Source organism: Symphalangus syndactylus, chromosome 15 (genome assembly GCF_028878055.3).
Source record: "Symphalangus syndactylus isolate Jambi chromosome 15, NHGRI_mSymSyn1-v2.1_pri, whole genome shotgun sequence".
NCBI lineage: Eukaryota > Metazoa > Chordata > Mammalia > Primates > Hylobatidae > Symphalangus > Symphalangus syndactylus.
This window is the reverse complement of record NC_072437.2, coordinates 74,343,976-74,365,551: the sequence shown is the minus strand read 5'-3', so window position 1 is coordinate 74,365,551 and position 21,576 is coordinate 74,343,976. Positions and strand designations below refer to the sequence as shown.

The following is a 21,576-nucleotide window of genomic DNA, read 5'->3' as shown; positions in this document are numbered from 1 at the left end:
TCCAGCCTGAATGACAGAGCAAGACTCCATCTCAAAAACAAGTTCATTCTTGTTGGGGGAAAAACGCGTAATAAACTCATCTTGGCTGGGCGCGGTGGCTCACACCTTATAATCCCAACACTTTAGGATTATATATGCCCAGGTGGGCAACAGAGTGAGATGACTCAATCTCAAAAAATAAATAAATAAATAAATAAAAATTCATCTTTATGCCAAGAAATTAAAATAGGTAGGCTGGCCTGTGCCTGTAATCCCAACACTTTGGGAGGCCGAGGTAGGCGGATCACTTTGGCTGAGGAGTTTGAGATCAGCCTGAGTAACAAGGTGAAACCCTGTCCACAAAAAATACAAAAATTAGGGCCAGGTGTGGTGCCTCACGGGTGGAATCTCAACATTTTGGGAGGCCAAGGCAGGCGGATCTCCTGAGGTTGGGAGTTCGAGACCAGCCTGGCCAACATGGCGAAACCCCATCTCTACTAAAAATACAAAAATTAGTTGAGTATGGAGGTGCATGCCTGTAATTTCAGCTACTCGGGGGTTGAGACACGAGAATCACTTGAATATGGGAGGTGGAGGTTGCAGTGAGCCAAGATGGCGCCACTGCACTCCAGCCTGGGTTGCATGGCAGAACTCTAAAATAAAATAACAAACTGTAATTGTTTTCAGCAGCAAATGCAAAGCCCAAACACATGCCTTCAGAGACACCAGCAGACAGCACTTAAGAACCAGACCAGACAAACAGGAATCATGACATAAAACCCAAGGAACCTCCCTCACAACACAATTAGCATGAAATTCCTCCCTAACTAAGCCAATATCTTAAGAAGAAGAGTAGTGAGGAGAAAATTCTTCAAAGAAGAAAGCAAAGATAAATGCTGATATAAACAAGACTTTTCAACAACAAAAAAGCATTTCCACTATCACCAATCCCTGCCATATCAAGAATAGGTGGGTTCCAGAGTAAGATAATGAAAAGTACATTTGTATTGCACATCTGAGAAGTAGTGTATAAACTTTCCACGTTAAAAATCTCCAAAGCTAAAAATCTTTGTCTGTGATTTTGTACAAAATTATGTATGTATACATGCATATATTTTAAAATAATAAAATGTTAAAATACTCTGGATAGCACAATTGCTGGTTGCTTTTATTTTCCTTTTCTCTTTATATCTGAAATGTCTAAAGTGAACAAATTACCACAACTGAATGTTTCTTAATAAATACCTATACTCAAGAGTTGACTCATATAATACTACAGCTAAAGTTAATCTAAGGTACCAATAACCCAAACTTCATAACAATAGCAAAATAGGCATCATAACCATAACAAGGTAAATATTGTTCTCCCCATTTTACAGATTAAAAACAGACATTTATAAATTATTCAAAAGAAAAGGATTCAGATCGATTATAAAGTTGCCCCAGCTATATTACATGATTCCACTGGGATGCCAGGCCAAACCTCTCCTTATTCCAAAGCTCTTTCAAAAAAGTATGCCAAACCTAGTTGATCAGACTCAATTGGAAAACTTAAAAATATGCATTTGGGGATGTTGCTAAGAAAAGTCTGTTTCGGTATATGAGACAGGGCCCAGCTAGTTCTCATAATAGGCCCATAGAGAAAACACTTGATTATCTGAAAAATGTTAAACATGACTACAATTATTTCAAACCTTTATAACATAATTCTCAAACTTAAATACTCATTAGAATTACTTAAATACCTGACCAGTATTTAAGTAATGGCTCACACCTGTAATCCCAGCACTTTGGAAGGCTGAGGCAGGCCGACCACCTGAGGTCAGGAGTTGGAGGCCAGCCTGACCAACATGGAGAAACCCCGTCTCTACTAAAAACACAAAAATTAGCCGGACGTGGTGGCGCATGACTGTAATCAGAGCTACTCAGGAGGCTTAGGCAGGAGAATCGCTTGAACCCGGGAGGCAGAGGCTGCAGTGGGCTGAGGTCATGCCACTGCACTCCAGCCTGGGCAACAAGAGCGAAACTCCATCTCAAAAAAAAAAAAAAAAATTACGTAAATATCTTTTTTTTTTTTTCTCTCAGAGACAGGGTCTCACTCTGGCACCCAAGCTGGAGTACAGTGGCATGATGGTAGCTCACTACAGCCTCAAAAACCTGGGCTCAAGAGATCATCCCACCTCAGTCTCCCAAACAGCCAGGACTGACAGGCTATGCAATTTAACAAAGCTGCTTTTAACCTCTCAGATCTTATCACCTTACCTGTAACACTGGTATAATTAGCTCAAAGGCTCCAACAATCCATTATCAAATAAGCACAATTACCTAATACTTACAAGAACTATAAACTTAAAACTACCATTTTATGCTTACTAAACTATATATTTTTTAAAGTTCCTAATACCCAAAGTTCCTGATATTTCACTAAAGCTTATACATCTGTACACTGCCATGATTAATATCTTTCTAGGGGAAAAAACTGTAAAAAGCACATAACTAGAGATATCTTTTTTTTTTCTTTTTTTTTTTTGAGACGCAGTCTCTCTTTGTTGCCCAGGCTGGAGTGCAATGGCAAGGTCTCGGCTCACTACAACCTCTGCCTACCAGGTTCAAGCAATTCTCCTGCCTCAGCCTCCCAAGTAGCTGGGATTACAGGCGCCCACAACTGCGCCCAGCTAATTTTTGTATTTTTAGTAGAGACGAGGTTTCACTATCTTGGCCAGATGGTCTTGAACTCGTAACCTTGTGATCCACCTGCCTCGGCCTTCCAAAGTGCTGGGATTACAGGCGTGGGCCACCACACCTGGCCCAACTAGAGATGTCTTTATCTTTTGATCCAGGAAATTACACTCAGGAATTTTTCTTAATAAAATAAAACAAAGCCATCTACAGACAGGAAGGCATCATCTACAGTATTACTTATTACTTACTAAACCAAATAACACTTTGAAATGCTTTCCTGGCTGGGCACAGTGGCTTACCAAAGTGGGAGGCTGCCTTGGCCTCCGAAAGTAATCCCAGCACTTTGGGAGGCCGAGGCGGGTGGATCACTTGAGGTCAGGAGTTTGAGACCGGCCTGGCCAACATGGCAAAACACTGTCTCTACTAAAACTACAAAAATAAGCCGGGCATGGTGGCACACGCCTGTAGTCCCAGCTACTCAAGGAGGCTGAGGCAGAAGAATCACTTGAACGTGGGAGGCACAGGTTGCAGTGAGCAGAGATTGTGCCAACGCAATCCAGCCTGGGTGACAGAGCAAGACTGTCTCTAATTAATTAATTAATTAATTAATTAAAATGCTGTCCTAACAAATTTAATGATAAAATTACATGAAATTATATGCTATAATTTCAATGTACCATAAATACAGGTACAGAAAAAAGGAATATAAACAAACTAAAATTTTATTTGCTAGACTGTGAGACAGTGTTTTCTCAGTTTAAAATTGCACAAGTCATGAAAACTGAATGTATAACTTCTGATCTAACAATTTTATTTTCTAAAAATACTAGTCTCTTTATTTTTCTTTCAGTTTTTATTTTACCTCTGATCTGTCCAGATTTATGACACTGAATTAATTTTTTTTTTTTTTGAGATGGAGTCTCTCTGTTGCCCTGGCTGGAGTTCAGTGGCGTGATATCGGCTCACTGCAACCTCCGCCTCCTGGGTTCAAGCAATTCTCCTGCCTCAACCTCCCGAGTAGCTGGGACTATAGGTGCGTGCCACCACCAGGCCCGGCTAATTTTTGTATTTTCAATAGAGATGGGGTTTCACCATGTTAGCCAGGACGGTCTCAATCTCCTGTCTGCATTAATATTCTTTAATCATAAACCTCACATGTATTTAAATCCTAATATCTCAAGTAGGTTCAGGCATAACTGTTCTGTTCTTGTGTGATGTTTATCCTCTGTTGATTTCTTTAAGAAGGGCTCAGAGCAACATATTTGTTTTGTTTGTTTTTTTTTGAGACGGAGTCTCGCTCTGTCGCCAGGCTGGAGTGCAGTGGTGCGATCTCTGCTCACTGCAACCTCCGACTCCCTGGTTCAAGCGATTCTCCTGCCTCAGCTACCCGAGTAGCTCACACCTATAATCCTAGCACTTTGGGAGGCTGAGGTGGGTGGATCACGAGGTCAGGAGTTCAAGATCAGCCTGACCAACATGGTGAAACCCCATCTCTACTACCAATACAAAAATTAGCCGAGTGTGGTGGCACACGCCTGTAATCCAGGCTACTCAAGAGGCTGAGGCAGGAGAATCACTTGAAACATGGAGGCAGAGGTTGCAGTAAGCCGAGATTGCGCCACTGCACTCCACTGCACTCCAGCCTGGGCAACAGAGCGAGACGCTGTCTCTAAATTTTTAAATAAATAAACGTTAAAAAAATTAATGTAATGGAGCCAGGCGCAGTGGCTCACGCCTGTAATCCTGACACTTTGGGAGGCTGAGGCGCGCAGATCACTTGAGGCCAGGAGTTTGAGACCAGCCTGGCCAACATGGCAAAGCCCTGTCTCTACTAAAAATACAAAAATTAGCCAGGTATGGTGGCTCATGCCTGAGGGAGGGGAATCACTTGAACCCGGGAGCCGGAGGTTGTAGTGAGCTGAGATTGTGCCACTGAACACCAGCCTGGGCAACAGAGTGAGACTCCATCTCAAAAAAAAAATTTTTTTTTTAATGTAATGGGAGTTGAATCTAGAAAGGACTAAATAATTATCAGTAAAGTATAAATGAAACAATTATTATTGTAAGGTACCCGTGTGTTCAATAAGAATCAACATTTACGGCTGGGTGTGGCGGCTCACACCTGTAACCCCAACACTTTGGGAGGCTGAGGCGGGCAGATCACTTGAGGTCAGGAGTTCGAGACCAGCCTGACCAACATGGAGAAACCCCGTCTCTACTAAAAATACAAAATTAGCCAGGCGTGGTGGCGCATGCCTGTAATCCCAGCTACTCAGGAGGCTGAGGCAGGAGAATTGCTTGAACCCAGGAGGTGGAGGTTGCAGTAAGCCGAGATGGCGCCATTTCACTCCAGCCTGGACAACAAGAGTGAAACTCCGTCTCAAAAAAAAAAAAAATCAACATTAACAAAAATTTTCTGACACGTGCATATATATTCTTTGCAGCACTACTTTTAAAAACAAACTGAAAAGAGAAATTATTATCGAAAGAGGATGAACTAAACTAATTATACCCATATAAAAGAATATCATACAGCCATTAAAAATATAAGGCGAATATTTACATATATATTCATGTAGAAAGTAAAAAAGGTACAGAAAAGGTAAACAGCTTTTTTTTTTTGGAGACAGAGTCTCGTTCTGTCACCCAGGCTAGCGTACAGTGGCATAATTACAGCTCACTATAGCTTCAAGCTCCCAGGCTCAGGTGATCCACCCACCTAAGCCTTCCCAAGTAGCTGCAACTACAGACACATGCCACCATGCCCGGCTAATTTTTGTACTTTTGGTAGAGACGGGGTCTCACTATGTTACTGAGGTTTAGTCTTGAACTCCTGGACTCAAGCAATCCTCCCACCTCAGCTTCCCAAAGTGCTAGAATTACAGGCATGAGCCACTACGCCCAGCCAGTTTGTTTTGTTGTTACGATTCTTGGGTTTTTTGCTTACAAATACACAAAAACATCTAATGACATGCAAATTTTTTTTCATTAAAGGATACAAAAGAGACTTAAAATACAGAAGAGTGATTCCTACAAAAAAGCAGAAGGTAGTAAATAGGGGGACAATTTTTCTGTATTGTTCAAGATTTCTCCTTCCATGATATGTCATGATACATGTTTCTGCGGAACCACACAACTAAGATTAATCACAGTCTCTCCTCAAACTGAATGCATCCTTAGAAATGCTAGATGAAATATAAAATTGTAGGCTGGGTACATGGCTCATGCCTGTAATCCCAGTACTGTGGGAGGTCAAGGCGGGTAGATGACTTGAGGTCAGGAGTTCGAAACCAGCTTGACCAACATGGTGAAACCCCATCTCTACTAAAAATACAAAATTAGCTGGGCGTGGTGGTGTACACCTGTAATCCTAGCTACCTGGGAGGCTGAGGCGGGAGAATCGCTTGAACCCAGAAGGCAAGAGGTAGGTTACAGTGAGCTGAGGTTGCACCACTGCACTCCAGCTTGGGCGACAGAGCAAGTCTGTCTCAAAAAAAGAAAAAAAAAAAGAAATACAAAATTGTAGAACAAATGGAAGGAAGTTGTAACTTTTTAAATTTTTAAACAAACTACAACTGAAATTTGCAGACTTTGGATCAATTTGCAGACTTTGGATCAATCCAACTGCAGACTTTGGGTCAAATAAGTACAAGTACTTCGGCACAAGTGAACCCACAAGCAGGGAGGAGGATGCAACAGGCAATGTGATTTTCTAATATTATAAACTAAGATATTGTTAACAGAGACTTTAAATGAACACACACGATAAACAACAAAAAAACTCATGGGAAATAAATAACTTTGCAAAATTACTCTACTTCAAACATCAAAATACCTTCGGGCAAAGTTTTCTAAGAGCTCAAGAAAAAACTGAAGTCTAAAGAAATGTTCTTTGCCATCAATATATCCTCAGTACTTCAGTTGTGTCTCCCATAACTGACATTAAAGATGTGCTAAATTAGTGAATGTTATACCACTGTTTGTAGCATCAACACAAATCTTTAGTACAGATGCTTCCACATCTAATCAACATTATTATCTAACTAGGGCACAACTGTAGGTAGGTGGGAAACAAAATGGCAGAAGTGCCTAGCAGGCTAAGGGAAAACAATTCATATTGAACAGAAGGGCTAGGGCAACCACAGAGCTCAGGAAACAAAATTTCGAAAATTTCCAAGATGATTCTAATGGGTAATAAAATTTCAAAACCACTGGACTGGACAAACTTTAAGATCTCTTGGCTGGGCACGGTGGCTCATATCTGTAATCCCAGCACTATGGGAGGCCAAGGTGGGTAGATTACTCAAGGCTTGGAGTTCAAGATCAGCTTGGCCAACATGGAGAAATCCCATCTCTACTAAAAATACAAAAAAACTGGCCAGGCACAGTGGTTCATGCCTGCAATCCCAGCACTTTGGGAGGCCGAGGCGGGCGGATCACCTGAGGTCAGGAGTTCAAGAACAGCCTGGCCAACACAGTAAAACCCCATCTCTACTAAAAATACAAAAAATTAGCCAAGTGTGGAGGCACACACTTGTAATCCCAGCTACTTAGGAGGCTGAGGCAGGAGGATCACTTGAACCCTGGAGGTGGAGGTTGCAGTGAGCTAAGATCACACCAATGCACTCCAGCCTGAGTGACAACAGTGAGACTCCATCTCAAATTTAAAAAAAGCAAAAAATTAGCCGGGCATGGTAGCACGCACCTGTAGTCCCAGGGAGGGTGTACTAGGGAGGGTGAGGCACGAGAATTGCCTCAACACGGGAGGCGGAGGTTGCAGTGTGCCAAGATCATGCCACTGCACTCCAGGCTGGGCGACAGAGTGAGATTCTGTCTCAAAAAAAAAAAAACTCTCTTCCAGATCTAACAGCTAATGAATGATTCAGTACCTTTATCTCAAATAACAACTTGCAAATTTTCCACAAAATAAAAGACAGTTTATCTTTTTTTTTTTAAATGGAGTCTCGCTCTGTCTGTCGCCCAGGCTGGAGCGCAGTGGCGTGATCTCGGCTTACTGCAACCTCTACCTCCTGGGTTCAAGTAATTCCCTGCCTCCCAAGTAGCTGGGATTACAGGCGCCCCACCACCACATCTGGCTAATGACAGTTTACCTTTAAATCTACTCTAAGATATAAATGAATTCAATTTTGTCAGAACAGTGAACTTATAGAACTACCAAGCTTAGGGTCCAAATTAAACCAAAACACCTGACTAGTTTCTATTGTTTGCTGGGCTCAATTTTGTTTTAACGTATGTGGCATCAGCACGGTTACTCAATGACTTGATCATAATTGCTCAATAAACATTTACTGAATAGTGATGTACGAAATACTAGAACACACATACCAAAAAAAACCTACACTTCATTCTAAAGTAAATGAGAATTCACCCAAAAGGATTTAGAGAAGAATGATCAAATTTTCACCTGCTAAGAAAAATACTGAATCTAGTATACAGAATGGTTTAAAGAAAGTCAAGACTAGACGGCAGAAACGTTCAGCAGGAACGCTAATGCAGAAATTCAGGCAGGCAGCTGTGGTACCCTGATCTCTGGGGACAGCCAAGAGAAGGTAAATACAAAAAAATTAGCCGGACATTGTGGTGTGTGCCTGTATTCCCAGCTACTCAGGAGGCTGAGGCAGGAGAGTTGCCTGAACCCAGGAGGTGGAGGTTGCAGTGAGACAATATGGCGCCATTGCACTCCAGCCTGGGCAACAGAGCAAGACTCCATCTCAAAAAAAAAAAAAAAAAAAAAAAATATATATATATATATATATATATATATATTCTATATATATATATATATTCTATATATATATTCTATATATATTCTATATATATATTCTATATATATATTCTATATATATTCTATATATATATTCTATATATATATTCTATATATATATTCTATATATATATTCTATATATATATTCTATATATATATTCTATATATATATTCTATATATATATTCTATATATATTCTATATATATATTCTATATATATATTCTATGTATATATATATTCTGTATATATATTCTATATCTATATTCTGTATATTCTATATCTATATTCTATATCTATATTCTATATATATTCTATATCTATATTCTATATATATTCTATATATATTCTCTATATATTCTCTATATATTCTCTATATAGATTCTATATAGATTCTATATAGATTCTATATAGAATCTATATAGATTCTATATAGATTATATAGATTCTATATATAGATTCTATATAGATTCTATATATATAGATTCTATATATAGATTCTATATATATAGAATCTATATATAGATTCTATATATAGATTCTATATATATAGATTCTATATATAGATTCTATATATATATATTCTTGCCAATTACTAACTTTTCCTAAATCCCCATATCAATTTGTACAAATGAATCTTTTTCATCTCTACCAGATTATCCATCTGTACTCATTCAAACATGTAATAATAATCTTAAATAGCCAGCATTTGTCCAAATTATTCTTCTCATCAAACAAAAAATCCTGTATGTGCCATGTCTACCTACCAAAATTTGCCTGCTATGTTTCTGTTTGCCAAGAGAATCATGTATTTGATACTGGCACAATTTAATACCCGCAAATTACCTCCAACAATACTACTTGCATAAGTTAAAACTAACTTTTTAATTTTTTTTTTGAGACAGAGTTCTGCTCTTGTTGCCCAGGCTGGAGCGTAATGATGCAATCTCAGCTCACTGCAACCTCTGCCTCCTGGATTCAAGCGATTCTCCTGCCTCAGCCTCCCAACTAGCTGGGATTACAGGTGCACACCACCATGCCTGGCTAATTTTATATTTTTGGTAGAGATGGCGTTTCTCCATGTTGGTCAGGCTGGTCTCGAACTCCCGACCTCAGGTGATCCATCTGCCTCGGCCCCCCAAAGTGCTGGGATTACAGGCATGAGCCACTGCGCCTGGCAAAGAAAACTAACTTTTAATAAGTTGTGTTCTTTTTTAAGAGAAGTTACCTGGGAAAGGATGTTGTATCACTCAGAACCAGTGGCTGGAGTGATACACTTTCAAAATGGAGGAAGGGGCTGTGAGCCAAGGGAGGCAAGGGGCCTCTAGAAGCAGAAAATAGCCCGAAGACTCTAGAAGGAATGTAACTTTGATTTTAGACTTCTAATCTCCAGTAATGTAAAAGAAAACATTTGTGTTGTTTTAAAACAATAACTTTATAGTGCTTTGTCATTGTAGCAATAGAAAACTAATACAGTAGCATCTTACAAAAAAAAAAAAAAAAAGAGAAGTTACCTGGGAAAAGGGAGATTTTCACACCTAATATGTTGAGTTCCAACTTTACCTCTAAACTCCTAAATGGCACTTTACACAGTAGTACATGAATGGTACACACACTTAAGGGGAAAAAAAAAATCATACCACATGTACATGAAAATCCATGTTTACCTTGCCTCATGAGCATTAATTGGTGTTCATGCCTAGCTGCTTCCATTTCTGCCTCCAGTTTCTCTTTGGCTTCTCTGATGTTTCTATCAACCTGCTCACGCTGCTGCTTTTCCATTTCATCAAGAGCCTTCCATCGAGATGCATACTCAAATTCAAATGTCCCAGGTTGAGCAAAGCGTGGTGGTTGTTCTCTTTCCCTAAATTAACATTAAAACATACAGAAATGTATGCTTAAAAGATAAAACAACAAATGAGAACAAGCACTTACAATGTCCAAGACACCGTGTGAGACACCGTGTCTACATGAATTACCTCGTGACAATATTGTGATTACAGGCCTGAGTTTAAGAACTGCCCAAGAATGTTCAACTAATAATGGAACAATGATTCAAACTTACACAATCTGATGCTACAACCTGCATTCTCCTAATTATTACCTGCAAAATTTCTGCTTTTGGAGGTTTCATTTTCTGGTTTTCAGTCAATGAAATATTTTACAGGCCGGGCACAGTGGCTCATGCCTGTAATCCCAGCACTCCGGGAGGCCGAGGCGGGCAGATCACGAGGTCAGGATATCCAGACCATCCTGGCTAACGTGGTGAAATCCTGTCTCTACTAAAAATACAAAAAAATTAGCCGGGCGTGGTGGCAGGCACCTGTAGTCCCAGCTACTCAGGAGGCTGAGGCAGGAGAATGGCGTGAACCCAGGAGGCAGAGCTTATAGTGAGCTGAGATCCTGCCACTGCACTCCTGCCTGGGTGACAGAGCAAGACTCCGTCTCAAAAAAAAAAAAAAAAAAAAAAGAAAGTCTGGAACATATGAATATGAATTAACTGTCTGGATCAGATGTTTTTCTAGTAAAACCAGCTAGATTTTATTGAATGTTATGTGCCAATTAATTGGGTAGGCCCCAAAAATCAAGGCCTAACTTACTACCATTGTAGTTAATTATTTAATACCTCTTTCTCTTGATAGACTATAAACTCAACTGACAACATCAAATGTGGCTGTTAAATGCTGTACCTCAAGTACCTAGAGTGCAGTATATACATTTAATATAGATTTCTTGAATAAAATTAACAAATTACCAAATGAAGGGCTATGAATGTATTTGAAAGTCATTTTTTTCATATATACATATATATGTAAATATTTATTTTAGAGACATATAAAAAATATGACTATCTCAAACTCCTGGCCTCAAGTAATCCTCATTTCTCAGCCTCCAAAAGTGCCAAAATTACAGGTACAAGACACCACACCTGGTCCGCAATTTTTTTTTTCAGTTTTTTTTTTTTTTTTTTTTTTTTTTGAGACAGAGTCTCACAGTATTGCCCAGGCTGGAGTGCAATGGTATAATCTCGGCTCACTGCAAACTCCACCTCCCGGGTTCACACCATTCTCCTGCCTCAGCCTCCCGAGTAGCTGGGATTACAGGTGCCCGCCACCATGCTTGGCTTATTTTTTGTATTTTTTAGTAGAGACAGGTTTCACTATGTTGGCCAGGCTGGTCTTGAACTCCTGACCCTGTGATCTGCCCACCTCGGCCTCCCAAAGTTCTGGGATTACAGGTGTGAGCCACCGTGCCCAGCCTTTCTTTTCACTTTTAAGAATTTTTGTTGTTGGTGGTGTTGCTTTGGGTTTTTCTGAGACAGGGTCTTGCTCAGTTTCACAGGAGTGTAGTGGCACAATTAAGACTCACTGCCAAGACCGGGCATGGTAGGTCACACTTGTAATCCCAGCACTTTGGGAGGCTGAGGCAAGTGGATAACAGCGCCAGGAGTTCAAGACCAGCCTGGCCAACATGGCAAAACCCCCGTCTCTACTAAAATTACAAAAATCCGCCAGGCGTGGTGGCGGGTGCCTGTAATCCCAGCTACTCGGGAGGCTAAGGCAGGAGAATCGCTTGAACTCGGGAGACGGAGGTTGCAGTGAGCCAATATTGTGCCACTGCACTCCAGCCTGGGCAACAAGAGCAAGACTCCATCTCAAAAAAAAAAAAAGAAAAAAGGCTCACTTGCCAAATCAACCTCCCACGCTCAAGCAATCCTCCCACCTGAGGCTGCAGAGTACCTAGAACTACAGAGGCATGCCACCATGACCAGCTAATTTTTGTATTTTTTGTAGAGATGAGGTACCACTATTTTTGTTGCCTGGGCTGGTCTCAAACTCCTGGAAGCAATGCTTCTGCCTCCCAAAGTGCTGGGATTACAGGTGGGAGCCACCACACCCAGCCAACTTTCAAGAAATTTTTGCATAAATATCTTCAATTAGTCTCACCTATAACAGCCTGTATTTAAAAGTACTCATGGGAAAACAATCCCCACTCCATGAATAAAAGCATAGACACCTTGCTATAAATGTAAATTTTAACTTTTATTTTGGGGTAGGGAGGTGAGGAGGGGTGGGTATGACAAATCTAGGAGAGAGAAAAGAGAAGGCTGTCACAGAGGGAAAGATGTAATAACAAGAGAGGGAAAGATATGCAGAAGCATATGAAGAAAAATCAAAGACAGCCATGATCCTAGGGACTCTATATCTGAAAAACCTACTTGGATTTCTTTCTTTTTAAAGCACTGACTGGAAAGTGGGAAAGATTGGGAGAATCTACCAACCACTAATTTTTTTAAAAGAATTGTTTATTGGTCAGCAGTTCCGAAGTCAAAGACTGACTATATTTTTAAATTATTTATTTTCTCCCAAAGGAAAAAAAAACACTGAAATAACATGATTATTTGAAGGTGCAGGTGAATTTGAATTTTGGCTCTTATGTTCTGTGAGCATTTTCTTTTTCTTTTTCTTTTTTTTTCTGAGACAGTTTCATTCTTGTAGCCCAGGCTGGAATGCAGCGGCGCCATATCAGCTTACTGCAACCTCCACCTCCCAGGTTCAAGTGATTCTCCTGCCTCAGCCTCCCAAATAGCTGGGATTACAGGCTCCTGCCACCACACCCAGCTAATTTTTTGTATTTTTAGTAGAGATGGGGTTTCACCATGTTGGCCAGGCTGGTCTCCAACTCCTGATCTCAGGTGATCCACCCGCTTTGGCTTCCCAAAGTGCAGGGATTACAGGCGTAAGGCACTGCGCCCAGCCTTGTGAGCATTTTTTTCTGTGAATAAATCTAAATCTTTAGTAATAAAAGTGGGAATATAACTAACTCTTTTTTTTTTTTTTTTTTTTTTGAGAGTCTCACTCTGTCACCCAGGCTGGAGTGCAGTGGCAGAATCTCTGCTCCACCTCCCGGATTCAAGAGATTCTCTTGCCTCAGCCTCCCAAATAGCTGGGATTACAGGCGCACGCCAACACGTCCGGCTAATTTTTGTATTTTTAGTAGAGACAGGGTTTCACCATGTTGGCCAGGCTGGTCTCGAACTCCTGACCTCATGTGATCCACCCACCTCGGCCTCCCAAAGTAAAGTGCTAGGATTACAGGTGTGTGCCACCACGCCCAGCTATAACTAGCTCTTAAATTTTGCTGATATCATTAACTATATAAACAAATATTGCCTATAAAGTCTATTCTTACAACAACCTTCTACTTCTAGTTCTCTTAACTCCCAAATCCAAACGTATGCTTTATTTCAAATTTGTAATGGTGACCTATAACGAGGAAAAAGTTAAGTGAAGAGGAAATCACAGGAACTCTTTTAAAAAATGGCACTGTGGCCAGGTGCAGTGCCTCACACCTGTAAACCCAACACTTTGAGAGGCCAATGCGGGCAAATCGCTTGAGCCCAGGAGTTCGAGACCACTCTGAGCAACATGACAAAACTCTTTACAAAATAATTAAAAAATTAGATGGGCATGGTGGCCCACATCTGTAGTCCCAGCTACCTGGGGGGTGCTGAGGTGGAAAGATCACTTGAGACCAGGAGGCAGAGGCTGCAGTAAGCCATGACCATGCCATTGCACTGCAGTCTGGGCAACAGGGCCAGACCCTGTCTCAAAAAAAGAGAAAGAAAGAGAAATAGCATTGCAAAGGAAATTAGAATAGATATTAATTAGGCCGGGCGTGGTGGCTCACGCCTGTAATCCCAGCACTTTGGGAGGCCGACGCAGGCGGATCACAAGGTCGGGAGTTCGAGACCAACCTGGCCAACATAGTGAAACTCCGTCTCTACTAAAAATACAACAATTAGCTGAGCATGGTTGCGTGCGCCTGTAGTCTCAGCTACTTGGGAGGCTGAGGCAGGAGAATCACTTGAACCTGGGAGGCGGAGGTTGTGGTGTGCCAAGATTGCACCAGTGCACTCCAGCCTGGGCAACAAGAGTGAAACTCCATCTCAAAAAAAAAAAAAAAAAAAGATATGAATTATAATCAATGCTAATGCTAATGCTTCCTCCCTGAAATACTTTCCTCCCTTGCTTCCAGGATACAGTCACACAGTATGATGGTTCTTCCCCCTATTCCAATGAATGAATGCTCCCTTCTCAGTCGTTATTGATTCCTTCTGATCTTCCCAATCTCTACACACTAAAGAACTCCAAGGTTCAAGGTTTGGTCCTTTGACTTCAAAATGTCATGTTCATAAATCCAGCCAGGACAGTTGCTCTAAATCCTAGTTATAAATCTAACTACCTGCTTGACTACACCGCTAGCACCTAGAACGGTGGCTAACACAAAGGCACTCCAAGTTTTATTTATGTAATAAACAAGTGGGCCGGGCGCAGTGGATCACACCTGTAATCCCAGCACCTTGGGAGGCCGAAGTGGGTGGATCACCTGAGGTCAAGAGTTCGAGTCCAGCCTGGCCAATACAGTAAACCCCATCTCTACTAAAAATACAAAAATTAGCTGGGTGTGGTGGTGCACGCCTCTAATCCTCAGCTACTCAGGAGGGTGAGGGACAAGAATCGCTTGAACTCGGGAGGTGGAGGTTGCAGTGAGCTGAGACTGCACTACTGCACTCCAGCCTGGGTGACAAAGTGAGACTGTCTTAAAAAATAAATAAGTAGGCCTTTGAGCCCCTATGCTCAGGCCCACTCCCAGACTGTGGAGTGGTACTTTCATTTTCAATAAAACCCTTCGTTCCTTCCTTGCTTTGTTTGAGCATTTTGTCCAATTCTTTGTTCAAGACGCCAAGAACTTGGATACTCTCCACCGTTAACATATTTTGGTGAGCCAGCCAGGAGGAAGAGTCAAGCAGGTTCGCTACGGCCGCTCAGGGAGAGAGAACCCAGAAGCCTGGCATGCTGGCAAAAGGGTAAAGAAAACCTTTTTTTATTTTTTTTTTGAGACGGAGTCTCGCTGTCGTCCAGGCTGGAGTGTGGTGGCGCGATCTCGGCTCACCACAACCTCCACCTCCTGGGTTCAAGCAATTCTCCTGCCTCAGCCTCCTGAGTAGCTAGAATTACAGACGCATGCCACCACACCCGGCTGATTTTTGTAATTTTAGTAGAGTCGGGGTTTCACCATGTTAGTCAGGCTGGTCTCAAACTCCTGACCTCGCGATCTGCCCCGCCTCGGCCTCCCAAAGTGCTAGGATTACACATGTAAGCCACCGTGCCCGGTCCTAAGAAACCGTTTTATGGTTTGAATCTTCTGGAAACGTCAAAGACAGTCGCCGGGCATGGTGGCTCACGTCTTGGCCTCTGGGAGGCCAAGACAGGTGGATCACGAGGTCAGGAAATTGAGACCATCCTGACTAACACGGTGAAACCCCATCTCTACTAAAAATACAAAAAAATTAGCCAGGCATGGTGGCACATGCCTACAGTCCCAGCTACTTGGGATGCTGAGGCAGGCGAATCACTTGAACCTGGGAGGGGGAGGTTGCAGTGAGCTGAGATTGCGCCACTGCACTCCAGCCTGGGCAACAGAGTGAGACTCCGTCTCAAAAAAAAAGACTGCCATCCATACTACAACAAAACTTTGGGACCTTGAACTTTGGGTTCATGGTCTCACAACTGAGAAGGGTCCCTCCACACTTTTGGAACTGTGCACCCACTGGAACCCTTGACAGACCATCACGCTTCAGATGATCATGCAACAAAGGCTCCAGCCAGTTACAGGCGAAGACACCACCCCTAGCCATGAAGAAACTACCCTGCCTCCATTAGATAGAGCAGGGCGAGAGTTCCATGATCCCAAATAGGTAGAGACGACGCCCCAAGTCAGCATGAAGCAGTTACAGAAAAAAAGACCATCGGTCCCTCTGCCTCCCATAAAGATTTATAAGGATCACATCTCTAAGTGGAGAGATAAGGCAGGAAAATAGAATCTGGAAGCAGGGAACAGAAGGCCAATTCACCAGAGTTCACGCCACTGCACTCCAGCCTGTGCGACAGGAGTAAGACTCCATCTCAAAAAAAAAAAGAATAGCATTCCATGTAGACTAGACCACTCTATTACCCAGATTATATAAACAGAACACCTCACAATCCAATATTTGAAAACAAATGTAATGAACACCCTTAATAGTACATATACAAATTATCTATTAATAAAATCTTACTTATGATATTGTTGAGTTTTCTGCATCAGCTTCTCTGGCAAGCCATCTTCATCATCAAACTGTTCCATGGGTTCCACAATGACTGGACGAGGGGTCCTGGATAGGTATGAAAGTATTCATAAAAATTAACACAGTGCCAAGAATTAATACCGTCTTAAAGGAAATGTTTTATAATAATAAAGATACATACTTAGAAAATGTCTCACTTGAGAAAAATGTCTCAGAAGTATCATTTGTACTCATAAAAATCAGTCAACAGCCAAAGCAGTGGCTCACGCGTGTAATCCCAGTACTTTGGGAGGCGAAGGCGGGCACATCACTTGAGGTCAGGAGTTCAAGACCATCCAGGCCAGCATGGTGAAATTCCACCTCTACTGAAAATACAAAAAATTAGCCGGGCATTGTGGTGTGTGCCTGTAATCCCAGCTACTCAGGACGCTGAGGCAGGAGAATTGCTTGAACCCGGGAGGCAGAGGTTGAAGTGAGTCGAGATCGCATCACTGCACTCCAGCCTGGGCAACACAGCAAGACTCCATCACAAAAAAAAAAAAAAAAAATCAGTCAATAAACATTTACTGAGTCAGAGAGAGGTGCATGTCAAAAGCCACAAAAAGAGGAGTAAATAAAGCAACAATTATGAACCAGCATAACGGCTATAGTTAACATTTAGAAAGTATAATGAAAACGAATTTGTACCTAACCCATGTTTTATATGTGTGGTCATCATCATAGCCACTGCTTCAGCTATTGATTGATTTTTATGAGTACAAATGATACTTCTGAGACATTTTTCTCAAGTGAGACATTTTCTAAGTATATATCTTTATCATCAACATGTCCCACCACCTCAACCCACCCATCTGTGCCCACCACCCAGTTTCCCTGTATCTATCAGTATTGTTCAGAAAGTTCTTAAAAATGTTGGCCAGCAGGCACAGTGGCTCACACCTGTAATCCCAGCACTTTGGAAGGCCAAGGCAGGCGGACCACCTGAGGTCAAGAGTTTGAGACCAGCATGGCCAGCATGGTGAAACCCCGTTTCTACTAAAACTACAAAATTTAGCCAGGCGTGGTGGCACACGCCTGTAGTCCCAGCTACTCAGGAGGCTGAGGTATGAGAATCGCTTGAACTCAGGAGGCAGAGGTTGCAGTGAGTGGTGATCGCGCCACTGTACTTCCAGCCTGGGCGACAGAGTGAGACTCTGTCACCAAAAAAAAAAAAAGTTAAAGCTAAAAATCTGACCTAAAACATGTCGGCAAAGTGGCTCACAACTGTAGTTCTAGAGCTTTGGGAAGCAAAGGCAGGGAAGATGGCTTGAGCCCAGAAATTCGAGATCAGCCTGGGAAAGATGAGACCCTGTCTCTATAAAAAATTTTAAAATTAGCTGGGCACAGTGGCTCACGCCTGTAATCCCAGCACTTTGGGAGGCTGAGGCGGGCGGATCATGAGATCAGGAGTTTGAGACCAGCCTGACCAACATGGTGAAACCTCGTCTCTACTAAAAATACAAAAAATTAGCCGGGCATGGTGGTGCACGCCTGTAATCCCAGCTACTCGGGAGGCTTAGGCAGGAGAATCGCTTGAATCCGGGAGATGGAGGTTGCAGTGAGCCAAGATCACGCCACTGCACTCCAGCCCAGGCGACAGAGTGAAACTCCGTCTCAAATAAATAAATAAATAAATAAATAGATAAATAAAATTTAAAACTAGCCAGATGGCATACACTACTCAGGAGGCTGAGGTGGGAGGATCACTTGAGCCCAGGAATTTGAGGCTGCAGTGAGCTATGATACAGCCACTGCACTCTAACCTGGGTAATAAGGCAAGATGTCATCTCTAAATAAAAATAAAAATAAAAATAAAAGATGTTAGGCAGACAAAAAGGGAAAAAAGGGAAGGCAGAAGACACCAGACAGTCAAGGAGAAAAGTTGGGAGAAGAAGGAAATGACAAGAAGAGTGGGTGATGAAAGATATGACTAGAGGCCCTCCTTCTTTACTGTTTTCTTCAGTAAAATAGGAGAAAAGGAGAGTTCATGGAGGGGAAGAGGAATAAGTGGAATGGATGGCACACTGATATTAAAATCTCCTTTGAGATCGGCTCATCACCACGCAAGCATCATTAAAATCTATTATACTACCTTCAAAACAGTGATGCTTCAGAGAGAAAAAACTAAGTTAGAGAGATGAAGGGTTTTTGGACTCCAAAAGCTTCTCTTACACATAATACCAGAGATTAACACAGACTTTAGATCCTAAATGTAAGAAAAGATACAAAATAACTTTTCAAAATTATTACTGAGTTAGTGAAGACATTTTAAGGAAACAGTTAAAGCAGGTATGGAATATCATGGAGTGGTGGAATGGGATTATAGAAACCTCAGATAAACTGAATAGGAACCCAAAGGTAAAGAGACTTAAGATGTGGTACTTCTAAAAGTACCCAAAAAGGCCCAGGGCCAAAATGAAGATGATGCATTTTATGGACCATTCATCCGCTGGAAGCTATGGCAGGGCCACAAACATAGAACAGTAACAGAATCAAAGGTACACCTGAGCAGAGGCCAACAAAGAAACAAGCAAACCCCTCCAGTAACACAAGACCATCCCCCTTCAAAGAAACTTCAGAAACAGAATTAAGATGGAAAAATGAACTAAGCAGATGATATGTCATTCATCAGAAACGACAAAAGTATATGAAGCCAAGGGAAACTGTAATCAGAATTAAGAGAACACTCTGACATCTCTGTATTCTCAAATATGTTAGAGATTTTAACAAATTGTAAACTTTTCACATGTAAGTTTGGGCCACTAGACAACTCTTACACAGTACGGGAGCGGAGAAGTACAGATTTCTAAGAGGGAACTTAATCGATACAAACAAGTTTATGAAGTCTCCCTCTACCACTCTGTCTATATATCATCTTGCTCCTACAATTCCACTTCTGAAGAGACATAAACCAGTGAGCAAAGATCAATCAGGCTGGGTGCGGTGGCTCACGCCTGTAACCCCAGCACTTTGGGAGGCCGAGGTGAGTGGATCACGAGGTCAGGAGTTGAAGACCAGTCTGGCCAATATAGTGAAATCCCGTCTCTACTAAAAAAATACAAAAATTAGCCAGGCGTGGTGGCACACACCTGTAGTCCCAGCTACTCGGGAGGCTGAGGCAGTAGAATCGCTGGAACCTAGGAGGCAGAGGTTGCAGTGAGCCGAGATCGTGCCATTGCACTCTAGCCTGGGTGACACAGCGAGACTCCGTCTCAAAAAAAAAAAGAGATCAATCACAACCACATTCATCTAATTACACAACATAAAAAGACCAAGGAACATGAGTATGTATTGTGTACAAGGGAATTACTTAAGGGACTGTGTCCTATTTTTATTTATTGAAACACACGCTAAAATGTGCTTCTATCTATGGTTTCATTGTACATACACCACTCCCTATAGAAGCTCCCTTTTCCATTTTCTGACTCATCTTGTTTATTTCACTTGCATCTTTAGGTATAACCAAAATTTATAAAACTCAACCTAAGGCCGGGCACGGTGGCTCACAGCTGTAATCCCAGCACTTTGGGAGGCCAAGGCAGGTGGATCACTCAGGAGTTTGAGACCAGCCTGACCAACATGGTGAAACCCCGTCTCTACTAAACACAAAAAATTAGCTGGGTATGGTGGTGCATGTCTGTAGTCCCAGCTACTTGGGAGGCTGAGGCAGGATAATCACTTGAACCCAGGAGGTGGAGGTTGCAGTGAACTGAGACTGTGCCATTGCACTCCAGCCTAGGCAACAAGAGCAAAACTGTTTCCAAAAAAAAACTCATATTCTGTTTACCATAGGTATAATAACTAAATTTATTCTTTTTTCTTGAGACAGTGTCTCACTCTGTTGTCCAGGCTGGAGTGCAGTGGGGTGACCACAGCTCACTGCAGCCTCAACCTCCTGGGCTCAAGATATCCTCTCGCTTCAGCCTCCCAAAGTGCTAGGATTATAGGCATGAGCAACTACGTCTGTCCAGGTTACTCTTTTTGCAAATATAAGTATATAATAAGTAGAAAACAGACCAAAAAGAAACAAAGTGTTCAACCATAATGTTAAATCTGAAGTTACTGCTTGGGTTTTTGTTTTTCTCCCCATTTTACCACCAAGTCAATGATTAGTTTGGTTATCTTGAAGAATTGAGAGAGAGAGGCTTTGAGACTGAGGCCCTAGGGTTTAGAGCAGGTTATGAGCTGCACAGCCTTTGGCTAGGAGGTTCACCTGCGCTAGCCGAAGTTTTCTCATTGGTAAAATGGGATAGCAGTGCATCATAGGGTTGTTAGGATAACGAAAGAAGAAAGGTGGCACTTAGCACAGCTCTTGGTAAAGAGAGTTCATTAAATGAAAGTGAAGTCGGCCAGGCGTGGTGGCTCACATTGGTAATCTCAACACCTTGGGAGGCCAAGGCAAGCATATCACCTGAGGTCAGGAGTTTAAGACCAGCCTAGCCAACATGGTAAAACCCCATCTCTAATAAGAAATACAAAAAATTGGCCGGGCATGGTGGCGGGGCGGCAGCTGTGGTCCCAACTACTCAGGAGACTGAGGAACGAGAATTGCTTGAATCCGGGAGGTGGAAGTTGCAGTGAGCAGAGATCACACCACTGCACTCCAGCCTGGGCAGCAGACTGAAACCCTGTCTCAGAAAAAAAGAAACTGAAGGTTTTTTTCAGGGGGTAAGAGGGAGAAAAAGTATTTCAGTGTTCTTTCAGGCCTGAAAATACTAAAATTTAAAGTGTTAATTTATTTACAAAAAAATTTGAAAAATGTTTCATTGTGAAAAACTTAAATAGCAAGTTTCGTAGAAGAAACAAGGCCCCTGAAATCTTAACATATGGAGAGGAGCTCTGATCACATTTTTGTGAAAACCACTTAAGACTTGCCTTTCTGTTGGATATATGCATAACTTTACATAAAGTGAATTACCTATACATGCTTTTTTTCAGATATCCAATGTACTCAATGTAAA

At 41.8% G+C, this 21,576-nt stretch overlaps 1 protein-coding gene across 7 annotated transcripts in view; it reads right to left on the bottom strand.

The window, feature by feature from the left end:
- The window catches only part of PSPC1 (paraspeckle component 1), a 106,344-nt gene that overhangs the window by 67,917 nt on the left and 16,851 nt on the right, over window positions 1–21,576 (bottom strand). For all 7 annotated transcript variants that reach the window (XR_010115995.1, XR_010115992.1, XR_010115991.1 and 4 more), the window contains exons 3-4: window positions 16,568–16,663; window positions 10,113–10,309 (exon numbers count right to left, since the gene is read on the bottom strand). Coding sequence is in view for 3 of the 7 variants with exons in the window: in XM_063619024.1 (XP_063475094.1) it covers window positions 10,113–10,309; window positions 16,568–16,663 (293 nt within the window). In the remaining 4 variants the exon portion in view is untranslated. The remainder of the gene's footprint in view (window positions 1–10,112; window positions 10,310–16,567; window positions 16,664–21,576) is intronic.